The sequence below is a fragment of the Seriola dumerili genome, unplaced genomic scaffold (genome assembly GCF_002260705.1).
Source record: "Seriola dumerili isolate Sdu_G_001 unplaced genomic scaffold, Sdu_1.0 BDQW01000104.1, whole genome shotgun sequence".
Classification (NCBI taxonomy): domain Eukaryota; kingdom Metazoa; phylum Chordata; class Actinopteri; order Carangiformes; family Carangidae; genus Seriola; species Seriola dumerili.
Window position 1 is genome coordinate 685,192 of NW_019174359.1, and position 17,336 is coordinate 702,527.

Below are 17,336 nucleotides of genomic sequence, written 5' to 3' on the forward strand. Positions count from 1 at the left end.
CACAGTAGTGAAGTAGATGTATTTCGTTACTGTCCAGCCCTGGTTGTAAGCACATGTATGCTTTTATTAACATATTTGTCAACAGCTCTAACTCCTCCTGTGGACACCTGTAAGGGGAGGCTGCTGTATAAACAGATATTGAACGACACTATATCGAAACACAGATGCAATAATATAAAATATGAGTAAGTGAGTAAATAGAACTCCTGGAATTCAAATTCCACAATACATCATTTAGCATGTCCTCCTCTCTCTGCCGCAGACTCAGCTTTAGGCTTAGCTGTGTATAGTCCAATACAGACGGAGTGCAATAAACTTTACTAATATTTTTAAAGTGTATAAACCTACCGCACATACCTCTGATATATGCTTCCATTGTGTCAAATATTAAAACCTATCTTATTCTGAAGTTACAACATCCAAATCCTTCTGCACAAGCACTGAATAAAAGAAGAATGCTTCATGCCTTTTTCCATAACTGTCAGTGTGAAAGCAACCTCACATGTAATCAATGAGTCAATCAGCAGAAAAGTCATCTGCAAGAATTCTGATGATTGATTAATGGTTTCACTCATTTTCTGAGCGGAAAAAAAAGGCCAATACTCTCTTGTTCTAGCTTCTTCGATGTGAGGACATGCAGCTTCTTTTTCTGTCTTACACAACAGTCAATTAAAGATCCTTACAACTGGTGCTGGACAGTTGGTTTGACAAAACATGCAAACTGAAGGCGTCACCGCGGGGTGTGTAGCACAGTGAAAGTCAACTGATGGTGACATTATCAAAGAAAAACAACCAGGAATAACATGCAGTAAATAATCACAGTATTGTAAGTTAATATTAATCTACATCTTCTTATTTTATGCAGCATTCTCCGTTGCATAGTATGTCCAGAGGTTTAACGTGTCTATATGGCACACACATTAAAAAATACACACTATCTGCATGAAAATACATGAGTGTGTAGTAACCTATATGTCCGAGAATATATGTATAATACAGCGTCTGCCTCCAGGACGAACTGAGAATGTTACCTGATATGGAAATGTACAGTATATGTCTAGCATTTGGATGTGCATGTTTAATAATAGTAATAATAATAATGCGTGTGCACGCCTGTATAATGTTCTGTGTATAATGTCTTCACCTCCTGGATGATCTTTTGCAGCTCCCTGTTCTCCCTCTCGAGCTGCCTGGATTTCTCCTCGTCGTTGTTGTTGGTGGACGAGCCGGTCTTCAGAGTGTCCTGCTGCTCCGACTGCCACTCACCGCGGGTGATCAGACGCCGCATCTGGACCGCAACAGGAGCAGGAAGTCAATAAAGAACAAAATCCGGCCTGAGAGAGCACTGCGCTCAATGAATCATGCATCGAATGAGCCCACATTTTTAACATCCGCAGCCCCTTTTAGCCAAATCTCTCACACTTGTCTGCAGGAGGGTCGTCAGCACTGAAGTTAATCTAAAGTGTTGTTACTTTTAAAAAAAAATTTTATGAAAGTTTGGTGACATATTTGGCGCTCACCGCTGTGCTGTCTCTGCACTGCGCTCCCAAAAATAGCCTGACAATCAAACAGCGACGACGATATTGTGTTGTGTTTGAATTTCTGTAGGTGGCACTCTTTCCTCTGTTTGCACAGTTGTCTGCAGCAGTGCTCATGTGCACTACCGAGCTCCTCTTCTATTTATTCCAAACAAATCACAGTAGCTGCTGCCAGACATGTAAAATATCTCACTTTGCTTGTGCCAGAGAATTTTTTACTTTCCTAAAACCAAATGTTTACGGCAGCTAAAAGTGTAAAAAAACTTCTTATATTAACCGTCCATATTAAAATTTCTTATCCTTATTTAATAACACAGCCAGTCCAATGCTGTGCTGCATTCCACATCAAAGTGTGTTTAGGTGAAACTCTGAAAGTGCAGAGCTGTCAGACTGAACAATGTGAGCTTCCAGAAGTTTGTCATTTTCATGCACCGTGCAGAACAGGCTGGACTCTCCTCCTAAAGACACTGAGACTGTTTGACCTTTGGAGTGTAATTGTCAGTGTGTGCAGCAGTTCCTAAAGGTATCAGTCACGAGTCAGAGCACCTTGGGTACGAAAAGCACCACCAGAGTGATGTAGGCAGAGAAGACTACTGCTAGGGAGGCAAAGGCAAAGGAGGCGTCCTGCTGCGAAGACAGGATCATAGTCACCGGAGCTGTGATCAGGCACAACACCTGCAGGAAGAGAAAGACAAAGAGAGACGGAAACAGAAAGAAAGAAAAGCACGGAGGTTAAAACAAAGGAGCAGGAAAAGGTAAGAATGAGGTTTAAGCAAAGAGAAAGAAAGAGGCAGAGGGTTGTTAGTGGAGAGAGGGGGAGAATAAAGCAGAGTGAGAGAATGAGAGGGGAGGAAAAATCACATCCATAAAAGCATTAGGCATCTGTTTATCATTCCGGGGAAGGCTCCCATGTGAAAACAGCATTAAAAAGTCATGACTGAAGTAGCAACAGCGCACTGACAATCACCACATTGTCATCTCATCAGGGCCTGAAGCTCACAGCTTAGCAAAGAGGAAGGAGGTCCCTTTGCAGACACCATTAACTATTGACATCACCATAAAACTGAAATGTGTATATCATAACATGGAATAATAACAGTAGACTCATATTGTGGAACCATGTGATGAAATGAGTTGCGTTTAATGCTGTCATAAATAACCACGAATGATAGATCAGCGATAAATTCTTGATGAGAAGAGGTGAAATCAATCCGTTTATTAGTTCACAGAGTAAAAGTTGATACGAGTTCGGCTGCTCATTTGGATGCTTCCTCATTTATGTGAATCCCAGCAAGGACAGGAAATGCTGTAAAATGGCAGTTAAAAACTAAGAGGAAAAATGTTTCTCTGCATTTGATCAAAACAGAAAAACTCGTCTGGCAGTTAAAGTGACAGAAACCACTTTTTTCCCCCAGACATTTTACATCAATTTCAAAGTTACCCGGTGTCAAGAGTGTCAGGAAATGGCAGCGAGTGTTTGTCTAAAGTGGCTAAAGTGAACATAATGGCAGCTATTTCTGTGTAAAGTGCATCCAAGGTGCCTCCGTTTAAGATGATTCACTTGCTATTAACAGCCACTGAAAATTTTTATGACTGATGGCTGTGTTTACTGCTTTGCTTTAGTGCCCAAATAGGTACATTTTTAAACCTATTCCTGCCATAGGGCAAAGTAATAGCTCCATACACAGCTCTGTGTATGCAATGTCTAACCATCCACACACAAAGATAATACATAACTCCCACTTTATACGTCATATATTGTATATGCTCAGCACTAAAGCTAAAGGACAAAGCACTCATCTACAAACCTACAGCTGAAGCTGGAGCTGCATGAGATCCCAGCATTATAAAAGTTTGTGTTGCACCCTTTTGTGTTTCATTGATTTTAGTTAACATTTATTTCACCGAGAGGAAGTCCCACTGAGAACAAGCTTTCATTTTACAAAAGAGACCTGAGATATGACTGTTGCTATCACAGCACCACAGGCGCCACAATCATCAAAACTTATGATTCATATAAGACGGCAGTTTGCACTGGCAGTATTATGATTTGGATAGAACTCTGCCTTTTAGAGAATAAAATCTCAAGATGTACTCGTGGAAAAGCTTGAATATTTCATACATAAGGCTGTTTCTGTGCTTCATATTGTTCCAACCAAAATACCAGCATGTACTCTTCAGTATTATATACTGGCTCATCAACTTGTGATGTTCAGCATGTCCCAAAGGTTGTTTTGAGTGGGGGAAGCTGTCATTTATATGCTGCTGTTCCCACAGTTGGCTTCTTCTGGTGGGATTTTTGAAGATGCAAACTGGTGAATGTAGAAACCTTTAGGCAGTTACCTACCCAGATAAGAAAAATACATGACAGAGGCATTAAAGGAGCATTAAGTTATCTGGGAACTCCATTAACTTTTATAAACGCCCAGCAGAAACTGCAATGAGTTGCCCTTTGAGAAACGAGGCTTGAAAGGCTTTACAGCTGAAACGTCTTGAAATCCTGGTAAGTTGCCTGTTTTGTTCTAGAAGGAGCAGGAGAGTGTCCTCTGGAGGCCAGACATCTCAGCACAAGGCAAAGTAATCATGGAGGCACCGGCATTGATTAACTCCCAGCAGATATAGTACAGTCATTTTGTGCTACGACGCAATAAAAATCTCACTTATTGCCACTTTAATGTTATGCAGCGTGCCACAGACTGCTCTTTGCAGAGAAAGAAAAACAGCAGGAAAAAAAAGCAGACAGCAGCACCCAGAAACAGGAGTTTAGGCATGACGGTGTCGTTTCTTTTTTGGACTCACAGCAACGTTGTAAATAGCCATCCCAACGGCCCGGTGGTCATTGATCTTTTCAGTGGAGACAGACTTGGTCTCGTAAGCCAGGAATATGCCCAGCAGCAGCAGCAGACCCTTGTAGCCATAAACCACTCCTATAGGAAGGGAGAAAACAGTGAGAGAATACAGGTAGAAGAGTGAATAAGTGAGCGAGCAGCAATGTGACATGTGTAATGCAATAAAGGTGGTAATCTAAGTAATGGAGCACCTACAGTATGTATGTATATGAGACAAATTTAGGCCTAATGTTCAATTTGAAAAACAATGAATTAAATTATGAATGTCTAATGGCATAACCAAACTATAGATAACTGTATGTTTGATTACATTGCGTTTGGCGTTTCATTCAAAATTTCATCTCTCAAATTGGCAAAACACATGTCCCCCATTTGTCCCCGAGTATGTAAACCACATACTGTGATTATATTAATGCAAGTGCAGTAAGATCTTAGTTGAGGTCAAAGCTAAAAAGCAGAGCTAGTTTCTTTGGATCTTCTGAATATGAGCAAATGCGCGTTAGGAAACACAGTATTTATAATTTCATGGTATTTTTTTAAACAGTGTTGCGTGCACACGGAGAATGAGGGCTTCTATAGTAGTATTATGGACCAAGATGTCTTTTTGGTTTTTGATGTAACAAAGAATATGTTGTGCGCGTTGCATGATGTGGAAATAGATAGCAGTCTTAGATACATCAAAGAACAGGCTTTTTTGTAAGGGTTTTGTTCATATTCACTGAAGTGTACTGAAGACAGCAGATATCAAAAGTACAAAGCAAAACACAAACAGCGTCTCTCTGGCCCCACAAAAAATGTCTTCGGTGTGGTTCAAAACAGGATGTCTTGGCATTTGTTGCCTCAGTTTTGACCATTACTTTTTAGCCATGCTAGCTACATGGTGCTAGAGGTGGCACTGCCTTTCATCTTCATCTTCATTTGAAGTTTTGAGTAACTATTGGATGGATTGCCATGAAGTTGTGGCACCAACGTTCATGCCCCTTCCCCTCGGGATGAATTATAAAAATGTTGGTGATTCCATAACTTTTCATGTCACACCATCATCAGATCAAGATTTTGTCTATTACTTTGACCAATAACCAAATACCTGCAAAACTAGCCTCAGCTGTACTTTGTGTTTAGTGCTAACTAGCAAATGTTAGCATGCTAACACACTAAACATAATACTTGCTCAATATCAGCATGTTAGCATTGTCCTTTGTGAGCATGCTAGCACACTGATGTTAGCATCTAATAATAATAATAACTTCATATATATATATATATATATACATATATCACTTTTCAAAAGAGAGTTACAAAGTGCTGTACATACATAAAAACAAAACAAAACAATATAAAGACACGGAAAAAGAAGCAAAGTGTCAATTCGCAAGACAAGTATAACAGGTAGAATTACAAATACACGTTAAAAAACAAAGTACAACCTCTTAGCTGCTAACATGATGTAGACTCCTAGTTTTGTTACTAAAGAAATGGTCCTTCTGTTGTTTTTAGTCTGTCTCTTGTCATTTAATGCTACCAACATCACTTTAGTTATTTCTTTACATGGCTTAACAAGGCTATTGTTTGCTTCTAATGTGGGCAACAGTAACACTGTGAACAATGTTAACATGTCAACGTGGCCATTGAGGGAGAGAGTATGACTTTGTTATGCAGAGGTAGAAAACCAAAAATGTGGATACAATACATATAAAGCCTGAAAGATATGAAAAGCCAGTCAGAGCTCGACGGACTGACAGAGAAAAGATGATATGACAGTGAAAATGAGAGACGCGGGGAAGAAAAGAGAAACCGTGTGACCGAGTGAGTTCGACACTTCTTCAAACTGTCCATTGTTTCTTTTTACCGCCTGATTTTAAAGCACCATCTTTTCTTCTTGGAGAAAAGAAATGCTATGGGGCAATGGCCCAGTTTGTGACCCACATTATTTGAATTTCAGCACCATTATACTTTCATAAGAGCTGCCACGCTAAGAAAGACAGCAGAGAGACAGACAGACAGCGAGAAAGAAAGAGAGAGAGTGAGCGAGAGAGAGAGAGAGAGAGAGAGAGAGAGAGGGAGAGAGAGCGAGAGAGCGAGAGAGAGAGAGAGAGAGAGAGAGGGAGAGAGAGAGAGAGAGCGAGAGAGAGAGAGAGCGAGAGAGAGCGAGAGAGAGAGAGAGAGAGAGCGAGAGAGAGAGAGAGAGAGACTGCGTGGGCTGAAAGAAGCAAAGAGGGAGAAAAGCAAATGCTGAGAAAAAAAAGGAATCAAACGTAAGGGGGTGGCGGGGGCTGCTTAATTCAGAGTGAATGGCAGTGACGTGTGTGTGCATGTGTGTGTTTGTGTGTACGCATATGTGTCGGCATATGTCCATGTGTGTGACAGAGATATCCAAAAACCAGAGCAGGGCAGAGATTGATAAAGGGACAGATTGAGAAATGGAAAAAAAACAAATAAATAAATAAAACAAAGAAACCGAGCCACGTGTTCATCTTCTCTGAGCTGCAGTGCTCCAACAAGGGCTGAATCAGGACATCCAAATCTTCTTTAGGGGCCTCCTTAGTGAACTTCTACTCACATGACAGACGGAGGCAGAGGGAAGAGGAATGGAGGGATAAAAGAGATAGCGGGAAGGAGAGAGAGAGAAATGGAGAGGGGGAGATAATAAGAAACGATGAGACAGCAGCACAGTGGAGGAGGTGGTGAAAATGCACAGTAAGCATAAGCCCCAGTGACTGCACGGTTGATTCCCCCGCGTAAATAGGTCCTTCCCACAAGACAGATATAGATGACTGAATTAATAGAGTACCAGATATCCAATAAATATGAAAGATAGCCATTTAAAAATCCTATATAAGGCTTGAGTGTAGTTAAAGCAGATCTGGACTGATAACAACATCCAGCCTCTAGTTCCCACAAAGGCTGCGAGTAAGGAGGAATTGGATGAATGTTCAGTATTGCAGTGATGAGGTTTCACCAATGTTGTAAAAATGTTTCCACATATTTAAGGTACCCTGTGGAGTTTTTGACGCCTAGTGGCGCTGTGGGGCAACGTTTTGATGAACGGGTTATTGCATAGTTTGTGTCACAAATGCAGGCCAATCATCGGTTGCTGGAGGGAACATACTGTAGAGGGTAACACCGCAACAATACGAGAAGAGGGGGTCTGCAAGCTGACGTAAACAACACAAACGTACTCATTCCCTTTTTACTATATAGTGCACTGTATTTACTATCCACATTTTCATCCGTGTCTGTTTCGTTTGCTTGTTTGTCAGCAGGATTACGCAAAAAGGACTGAACTGATTTGCCCCAAACTTAATGGAGGGATGGGGCATGGGCCAGGGATCTAGTTAAAGGGGATAATCAAGGAATTTTTTTAAAATCACTTTCCTTGACATTGCGAGATAGGGCGTTTTTCAATTTCATTTTTGTCAGTTTCTCGGGAAAAAAATCTAAGGTTTTTAATGTAAAAATCTGAGATATTTATGGTTTTGAGATCTCTGACTTTGTCCAATTTGCTCCAGGTCCAGATAATAATCCGTCAGTTTGGCCTTGGCGGAGGTACGCCCTCTATTGAGTGCCGTTCAAGTTTGAGTGTCTGAATTCTTAATGTGAAATTTATGCACTACATAGTCCTCTCAAAAGTTCTCACAATGGGACAAAAAGTCGTGTTCATTACATGTACACTATGTTCACTAAGTGCCTCAGCTAATAGATGCAAAAATTTCAGTCATGCAACACTATGTTTGTCAGCAATGATGCAAAAATGAAGATAATTCATTAGTGTCCCATTTTAAAGCTCTCTATACAGTTAATGATTGAGTGTCTAATATAAAGGGAATTATCACTGAGTGAACGGGGGAGTGATTTCAAACACGGCCCAATTGTTGAAATCATTAATGACCCCATGAAAAGAAGATTTCAAAGCTGCAAAGAAAACAGTCACTTTCTGAAAAACAGTTAATATTTAATCTTTAGGCAAAACAAAAACTCCCACCGAGGAATTCACAGCAAACTTTAATGAAATCCTTACCCTCAGATAAAATCAGCCATGCTCCCTTCAACTGATATTTAAAGTGGTTTACGGTTTACAATAAGCCATTTTCACGGCAGACATTTGAACTAATAGCAGTAAAGACACAGGTGTTACTAAACACATTAACAATGGCTCCGTTCCATTCAAGTGTCTCAGTAAGTCGTGATGTGTGACGGAGAGCCAGCATGTACAATAACAAAAAGCCTGAAACCAAAGCAGTTAAAAGAAATTCATGACTTTTATTATTTACACTTGTATTTTTCTCTACTCTGACATATGAAAATGTCTCCTGTAACTATTGTGCAGAAAACATCAGAACAAGCTGACAGGTTAAGGAAACATGTTACGACAAGGGAGCCTTCCTTTACATCCATAAGAGGCTGAGCAATATTAGCATTTATTTGGAGTTGTGTTTCTGACCACTTGACAAAAGGAAGTCCAATAATTTTTTTTTTAAGTTCAGTTTTAGTCTCCACCCAACTCTTAAGAAATATATCTCGGTTTTTAGCTGCTAAAAGTTCAACTTTCTACAACAACTAGTCACAAACTTTGCCTGACTACTATTTGGTGCTGGGCAGGTCGTGGATCTCTGCGTTGCCTAGTTGCGTTTGACGAGAGCAGCTCGGAGTGAACCGCACGTAAATGTGCAGCAAACATAACAATGAGCTAAACGTACCCCACCACAGAGCTTTCTGTGTTTTCTCACTGTGAATGCCAAAAATAAGCAAGTGAGTCTTTTGAATAAAATGCTAAAGGTGCCATATTGTATGAAGTGCAATGTCTGTTCTGATTGGCTCACCGATCTGTTGTTACTAGAGCTCCAGAGAGAGGCCTGAGACAGGAGATGTAAAACTACATTGATATTGTTTTTGGTATCAAAAAAAAAATAAAAAAGCACAAATATATCTTCTAATGGAAATTGAAACTTCAAATAAAAAACTGGAAAAGTGTAAAATATGGGACCTTTAATACTGTAACACTGATTCATGCAGGTTTAATGAAGTTAAATGTACAAATTTCAAGGGACCATTAAAGGATAAATATTTTATGAGGCAGGAAGTTCATTTAACACGTTTGTTCTGTTGTTTGATGAATGTTTAATTAAATGAAAGTTTGTTTATTATATAAATGCCACAGGGTGCCCTAAACAGAGCAACAATTCAAAAGTTCAATCTAACATCAAACACAAATAAATATAATTATTGAAGCCATAAATGTCACTGTTGTAGTACTGCTGTTCATCTGTGCTTTGTGAAATGACGTGAAATTTATCCTTGTTTTAGACTCTGCTCTTTGAATGTAAGATGAATCAAAATGAAAGAACATTTCTACAAACGATTCTCAGGGTCTCATTACTGCATTATTGACTGATGACAGCGGCTGCACGGTCTGTGCAAATGGGTGATGAAACACAAATTATCTCATCTGTCTCTCGTACTCTTACCTCGACCGTAATGTGCAGAGGATCCACAATCTGCCAAATCATGAGTGACAGGAAGTCGATAGCCAGCAGCACTCCAACTGTTGCGTAGAGTTTCCATGGCTCCAAGTGTTGCTGTGTGAGTTTGAGGAAAGGCAAAGAGACACACACACACACACACACACACACACACACACACACACACACACACACACACATACAGAATAGTCATCACAGTCCAAGGGCATCATGAGCGAGTCCACAAACAAAGACAAACAACCAAGACAAATAATACGACAGGCGTCCTTGTGATTTCTGGATGACTGGGCACGAATTGTCTTTCTGTGTCTCTTCTGCGTGTGTGCACAAGTGTGTGTGTGTGTCCAAGTATATTTTAGGAGCAGTGGGAGTCGACGTGTGTGTGTGTGTGTGTGTGTGTGTGTGTGTGTGTGTGTCTGCAAGCAACACACGGAGAACTGCAGTGGCTATATTTATGCTGCCACCTGAAATCATCATTTATACACACTGAGATGACACTGCTTTTGTGTGGACAGTTTCCAAAGCAACTGATACCAACTCCATTATTCTTAACTCGAGCTATAATGGAAGCAATACACCCGTAACTGAAAACAAGCAGCAAATGAGCTCTCCCACTTTGCTCCCCCTCTGTCTTTCCACACATTTTTTCCCCTTTTTTTTTTTTTTTCTTATTCGACCACGCTGGCTTACTCCCAGCACCTCCAACATAGTAACAGCTATTCAAGCGTACAATCACTAAAACCGAAAAATAAAATAAAGACGAAAACACATTACACAGTCCTGGGCGCCTCTTCACTTGAGTTGCATGAAAACTGATTTGAAAAGCGCTCATTCTCCCCTCGATTTGTGAAAGTTTCTTTAAATACTTACGCAGAGCTCTCTGGCAAATTGCCCTTCTGTGGACATGAAGAGAGTTGAAAGTCAACCCGATTCGTTGTGCTTTGGCTCAAATAATAAACCCCCCGAAGGTTGGATTTCTGCATAGAACTTTAATACTCATCCATATTCATAAATATTCCATAAATGGCTTAATCTCTTATTCTTCTGATTAGGTCTTAGAAATTCCCACAACACATCGCAGACTGGCAGTATCTTGCTGGCTCGAGGATACACTATCTTCAAGAGGAGGCACACACGCACACACACACACACACACACATACACATACACACACACACACACCCACCCACACACATAAACACATGCACATCCGCTCTTAAACACACCAGCATGCAAATAAAGTTGATGACGTTGGCATCAGAGGCCTGCCCCAAATTTGCTATTATCTGCATGTTTCCATGCATGTGTGTGGGTACACGTGCACTGCGTGTGCATGTGTGAAGTACAGTATCTATGTCAGTGTGTGTCCAAAACCCTTATCCTTGCACTCTCGCTACAACCCCGCCATAGTGAATGATGCCGAGCTGGCCTCTTATAAGCTTATGTTACTAGGAAGCCTGCAAAGTTTCTAACTTTTTTTATCAGCCAGCGCCACACATGCTGCATGGCCCGGCCTCCCTCTCCCATCCTTTCTCTACTCCCCTGAGACCGCTGAGAGGCTTATCCTGTCCTCCCTCACTCCCTCCCTCCCTCGTGCTCGCCCTTACCTTCTTCTTCTCCTTCTTCTCCTCCTTCTTGGTGAAGAGGGTGTGGACCCACCAGATCTTGGTGAACATGCTGCCGTACGCCAGGCTGAAGCCGAGGCCGAGGAGCCACAGGCGGAACTGGAGGAGAGGAGAGAGGAGAGGAGAGGAGAGGAGGAGAGGAGAGGAGAGTAAAGGAGAGGAGGAGAGGAGGAGAGGACAGATTATTCAGGGGTGTTGATTTGGGAGGTGGGGGCCCAATGAGGTACAAATTAAATGAACACATCATCTATCCATACACTTCCTCTGTAAATAAAAATATCGGGTAACATTTTACTGAAAGTCCCCTTATTAAACACATATAAGCAGTATATAAACATTTCATTAATTGTTTATAACACACTGTAAAGCAGTTATAAGCAGATGTAAGTGTTTTTTAATGTATTTGTCAACAGGTATATCCTGTGGGGGAGTCCACAAACCATGCACCATGACAGCTCATTAAGGTTATTGCTCTGAGCACAGAGTGATAATTGAAGGCGACTCTGATGGAAACAAACATTTTTAACAATTCCTCTCATCTCTCATTTGGACTGTGGTGGCAGGACAGAAAGAGTTGAGAGAGATTTTTAAAATAAAAAAAATAAAATAAAAAAAATCAACCTGTAACTATATAAGTGAGGAGGACAGAAATAGGATTTTTAAGTTTCCTCTCATAAGCTCTTGCCTTCACTACTGCTTTCTTGCAGAAACCCAGAAAAGAAGAGAAACATATCCAGAATATGCTGATTTCCTCCATTAAGCCAGAGAAATGAAAAACCCGCTGTGAACATATTTGACTCAGTCGCACATCCAATACATCCAATGAAGGGGAGATGAGATGAGAGCAGAGATGAACTGAGATGAGAGTAGACATGAAATAAGATTAGAGCGGAGATGAAATTATATGAGATAAGAGCAGAGATGAGATGAGGTCAGAGATGATAAAGAGAGTAGAGGAAAAAGAAAGTGGAGAAGAAGTGAGAGATAAAATGAGTGAAAGAGAAGAGGTAAGGAGAAGAAAGATGATGAGAGGGTGAGTTGAAAAAGGAGGAGAAAGAGGAAAGCAGTGGTGATATGATAAGAGATAAGAATGACGATGATGATGAGATAAGAAGAAGAAGAAGAGAGGGGTGAGGTAAGAAAGAGAAGAGAGGAAAGTATAGGAGAAGGGAGGAGAGAGAGGTGAGATTAAATATGACAGAGGAGAAGGGAGAAGTGAGATGAGGAGAGTAAGAAGAGAGGAGGAAAGGAGAAGAAGAAAAAAGAGAAGAGGGGGTGAGATGAGATGAAAAAGAGAAGATATGAGATAATGGGAGGAGGTAGAGGGGAGGATAGGAAGAGAAAAAGAGGGGACTAAAAGAGATGAGAGGGGTGAGAGGAGAGAGAAGGTAAGGAGATTTGCAGGAGAGGGAGGTGAGAAAAGATGAGATAGAGAGAAGACACAGATAGATGGACAGGTTTAGGAGAGGTGAGAGGAGCCAGAGAGGGGAGACAACAGGAGAGGGGAGAGAAGGTGATGCAGAAAAAAGATAGGTGACAAGGTGAGATGCAGAGAGCGAGCAGGGGCGAGAGAGAGATAATATAAGTTTGAGGAGATGGAGAAACAGAAGAAAAAACCATCCAGAGTAGAAGGTCAGAGGCAGAGTGCGAGACAGAGGCAGAACAAAGCATGAGAGAGAATAACTGGACAGGGACAAAGAGAAGGGAAGCGACAGAAATGGAAATCTCCCTCTCGCCCATGCAACGCAAAGATTCAACATGGGTGACAGAGAAGTACTCCCACTCCTCATTACTGCCGGGATCCCATTGTCTGTGTGCTATTCTGGCACGCAGCAAATCGTGGCTGTAATACCAAAAAAAAAACCCCAAAAAACAAAATTCATTCAAATACTTCATGAATTATGTAAGAGTTTAAACTTTGACCATCTGTCATCCACTAAGTGTGCGTGATCAAAAACCTACAAACACTGCTGATTTGGTTCGCACGTGCCTTGTTTGCCACTGGCAGCAACACCACAACTGTCAGGGCGTCACGACACCTAAATGTGGGTTTTGCTTAAAGTAGGAACATAATTTCACAGTAGGGTAGGGTTTTACCAAAACTGACAGCTGTAACCGCAAAGTGCAAAACATAAAATAAAAATAAGAAAAATTAACTGCAAGGTCCACCAGTGCTGCAAATCAAATACAAGGAGTCAGTGTTAATCTGAGAGCAAAGAGGTGTACGCTGCTGACAGGAACATTAAACTGTTGATTGTATGCCTTAACCATCAATGACCTGAGGCCTGTACCATAAAACAAGATTAGTGGGTTAGCCTTAACTCATCACCTCTAACTCTTTGACGGACACCTTCATTTTTGTGCACAAGCGTGAGAATAATGTACCCAAAATTAAAAGGGAACTGTTCATCAACCCTTTTGATTACAGTCATGACCCCGATGTCCTTTGAAAGGTAAATTAAATTAAATTTTACAACCAGAAAGTCAGAACGAGTATAAGAGATACGTATTAAAAGTTAGAGAGGAACAAACATAATAGAAATTGTTTGGTTTTTTTTTTTTTGCCTTGCCCTTTATATGTTTTTAAAAAAAGGAATATAAGTGTTGTGTGGAAAACACTTTGGAGCCACAGCCGACTCTGAGTCAACCATGACATGGGGATCCTAAAATGCTCTGCACAGGCAAACAATGTATAATTTGTCAAGGTTATGTGACGATTGAGTGCAGTAAAGACCAAAACACACATAAAGAAGCGCTGCCAGGACCAAAGTGTCCCACAGTTGTTACAGTGACAGCAACCGATACAGCACAGCTATCCTGCTCTGCAGCAGGTTAACTTTAGAGGATCCAATCACAATCACAACAACGGAGAGTTTACCACAACAAATAAATACATAATGACAATTACAGCTGCACCGAAACTGCACCATGATTATTTCCTGACAGTGCTGATGTTTTAACACTCTTATTCCTTCACAGCTCAGAATAACACCGGGCGACTTTGTGATGATAATTGGAAATAAAAACTAAACCCTCTGTTGTCCGTTCTTCGTTGTCCACTGTTAATTAGCTCCCATGATTATAAATGCAATACAATGGAAGTTTGACATGACTTTCAACATATTCTGAATCGTTTGTTCATCACTGGAAAAAAGGACAAAAAAATACTTATTTATTTAAGACATTTAATAATTATCTAAATTATTTATAGCCTTAGCTTTAATTGGGACTTGGAATAGTTTTTCTACTGATTCTTATTCTATTCTAGTTTTGTGATTATATTATTTGCAGATCACCTTGTTGAATATCCCTCTCTGCTGTCGCTCTAACTGATTTTTCCTGCGAGTATTAGCGTTTCATCTTATTTCATTTTAAGTACTTCATTTCATTACTAAAATAACTCACTCATGGCCAGACAGGTGAACCCAGAGTTTTCAGATTCGGTAGATTATCCAGGATGGCCAGGACGTTAGGCTCAGCGAGGTCATGTAACCCCAAGAATGCCAGATTTAAGCAGAGCTCACTTTGTGATACAGGTCCCTGCAGATGGCACAAATCGATGGAAACTCATGAACCCACAGATGTTTATATCTGTTGGAGATCACACAGTTTCCAAAGATACCAAATGGTAATGCTGAGGGAATACATGAGGGAATTCTGCAACTATAAAAAATACATGGGTTTATATTTCACTCAGTGTAAACACTGCATCGCTTGAATTAAAACACTCAATATATACAATATGTGACAGTGTGAAATGCCACAAGAAGATGATATTCCCGACCTTTAAGCTAATTACCACAAAAAGAAGAGGAAAACTGTGCATAAAAGTCCAGCTGATATTAAATCGCATGTTGGTTTTTTCTGCTACAGCGTATATATCTGCTGTGTGCATTATGTGAAACATGAAGGTTTTCAGTGTTAAACATTTTTCATCAAACCAAGGTTGGAAAATTTTTATTTTATTTCTTACTACTAATTTTAAGATAAAGAAGAAGAATTCATGCATGAATTGCTCTGAATTTAATTTCTTCTACTTTGGATAATATCACATAATAAGTATAAACAGCTCTCTCTGCCTTCTGACTCTTTTCTACCTCTGTCTGGCTCTTTCTCCTGTTACCTGGCAGACGACGGGGAACTGTGATCTGTGGACGTGGTGACCATCTATCCCCAGCGGGAAGACTGCAGCCAGAGCCATCATGCAGCCCACTGCTGTCATGTTGTTCAGGTAGGGCTGAGAGTTCTGGATGTAGCTGAAACAGGGACACAGAGACAAAAAAAACGTTTAGAAAAACACTTATAATTTACAATTCTGCTGCGAGGTACAGTACATCTGATAAATTTCTAAGTAAACAGGCATTAATTTCGTGTGGTGGTCTGCTGGCAGCTCTTAGAAATGCAATCAGTTGCTGTTAATTGTTCTCGTGTTGGTTTTTAATGGAAATTTTATCATCTCTATTTGGTGGTTCAGACAGTCGGCTGTGTTTCATCGCTCTGGAAAAAAAAAGGTCCTAATATGGAACAGTGCTCTTCCCCCGAGCGTTTCCTTTGATGTGTGATTGACAGTCATTAATCTAATCAGTGTTGACAGAAGGCAAGTTCCTGTCTTCTGTGAAGTGTCTATTACAGGTTACACTTATATCTGCCTGGAGTTTTTACCTAGTGACATAGAAAAAGGAAATTCCTGTGCAGCCGATATTTCAGCACATCTGACAACAAACCAAGCTGCAACACAATTTAGAGCAGGAGGAATCATTGCTCTAGTTAGTGGAGCCCAGCAGCAGGTGAGCTCTTTCCTAATAAATTATGAATTGGCAGTGATACCAAAACATGCACAGAAACAATATGCTGATTCCTCTGGATAATCCACTGATCATAGTGTCAGCTGTTTTAATAGGGACTTATTTTTTTAGTAGCAGGACTGAGAGTCTGCAGTCATGTAAGCAGCTCTGCTCTGTGTGGCTGTACACAGACACAGCGGTGCCTTGAGCTCAATGCTAACACGAGCAAACAGGAAAAACGCCACTTATTGCGACTCGGCAGTGTTCGTGCATCATTCCAAGATGGTTAGCCCGAGTGCTAACACTGTGGTCACACCAGATAAACAGCCTAAATTAGCGTCTTTTGTCGTGTTACATTATTTGTAGTAGTTCGTTACTAAGTGAAACCAGATGCAAACAGTGTATAGCTCCTTTTGAGTTAGCTGAATGGATAGTTTAAGTGTTAATATTGGGTTTGATTTTGCTGTCGGCGGTGGTGNTGTATAGCTCCTTTTGAGTTAGCTGAATGGATAGTTTAAGCGGTGGTGCATTTGCAGCCATTCTGCCAACAGTTTGTTGAAATGTCTGTGGTTCTTTTCAGCAAGTGGGAGATCAGTTATCAGAAATTAACAATATTTCCAACTTGGAATTACAAGTCGGAAGCTGATGTTATGTGGTAAATGCATACTATATACTAATTCTAAGGTTGTTCGTGCGTTCACACTTGAAAAGTGACAAAATTAAGTATATTCAAACCAGACATTATGCACATTAAATAGCTGATTTTTATGAGTAATGTTGACGGATACTATCATTCCACAATTCAATGCACTAAGAAAATGGGGGTGCTGCTCACAGTTGGAAAATAAACAAACTGTGGTTAAATCTTAAGAAAGACACTTTGCTTTCTGTTTATAAAGTTTAACTTAGTCAGTCTGTGGTTGTATGTGTTGCATCACTTCCTGTTGTGTTTATTCTTTTGTACACTAACTGCAATATACCGTGACAATTAGTTTGTACTACCAGAATCCGTATGTAGTTGGATTTGACACACAGCTACAACGTGTCTTAGCATGCTAAT

The 17,336-nt window shown here is 40.5% G+C and overlaps 1 protein-coding gene across 3 annotated transcripts in view; it reads right to left on the reverse strand.

The window, feature by feature from the left end:
* The window catches only part of LOC111222634 (gamma-aminobutyric acid type B receptor subunit 1-like), a 68,958-nt gene that overhangs the window by 1,160 nt on the left and 50,462 nt on the right, over nt 1-17,336 (reverse strand). For 2 of the 3 annotated variants that reach the window (XM_022746428.1, XM_022746429.1), the window contains 7 exons: nt 15,616-15,748; nt 11,475-11,591; nt 9,853-9,963; nt 6,846-6,939; nt 4,338-4,465; nt 2,085-2,213; nt 1,145-1,288 (listed from right to left, as the gene is read on the reverse strand). In XM_022746428.1, the coding sequence (XP_022602149.1) occupies nt 1,145-1,288; nt 2,085-2,213; nt 4,338-4,465; nt 6,846-6,939; nt 9,853-9,963; nt 11,475-11,591; nt 15,616-15,748 (856 nt within the window). Of the gene's footprint in view, nt 1-1,144; nt 1,289-2,084; nt 2,214-4,337; nt 4,466-6,845; nt 6,940-9,852; nt 9,964-11,474; nt 11,592-15,615; nt 15,749-17,336 lie in introns of those variants that run through there. The other variant, XM_022746430.1, reaches the window with a different exon arrangement.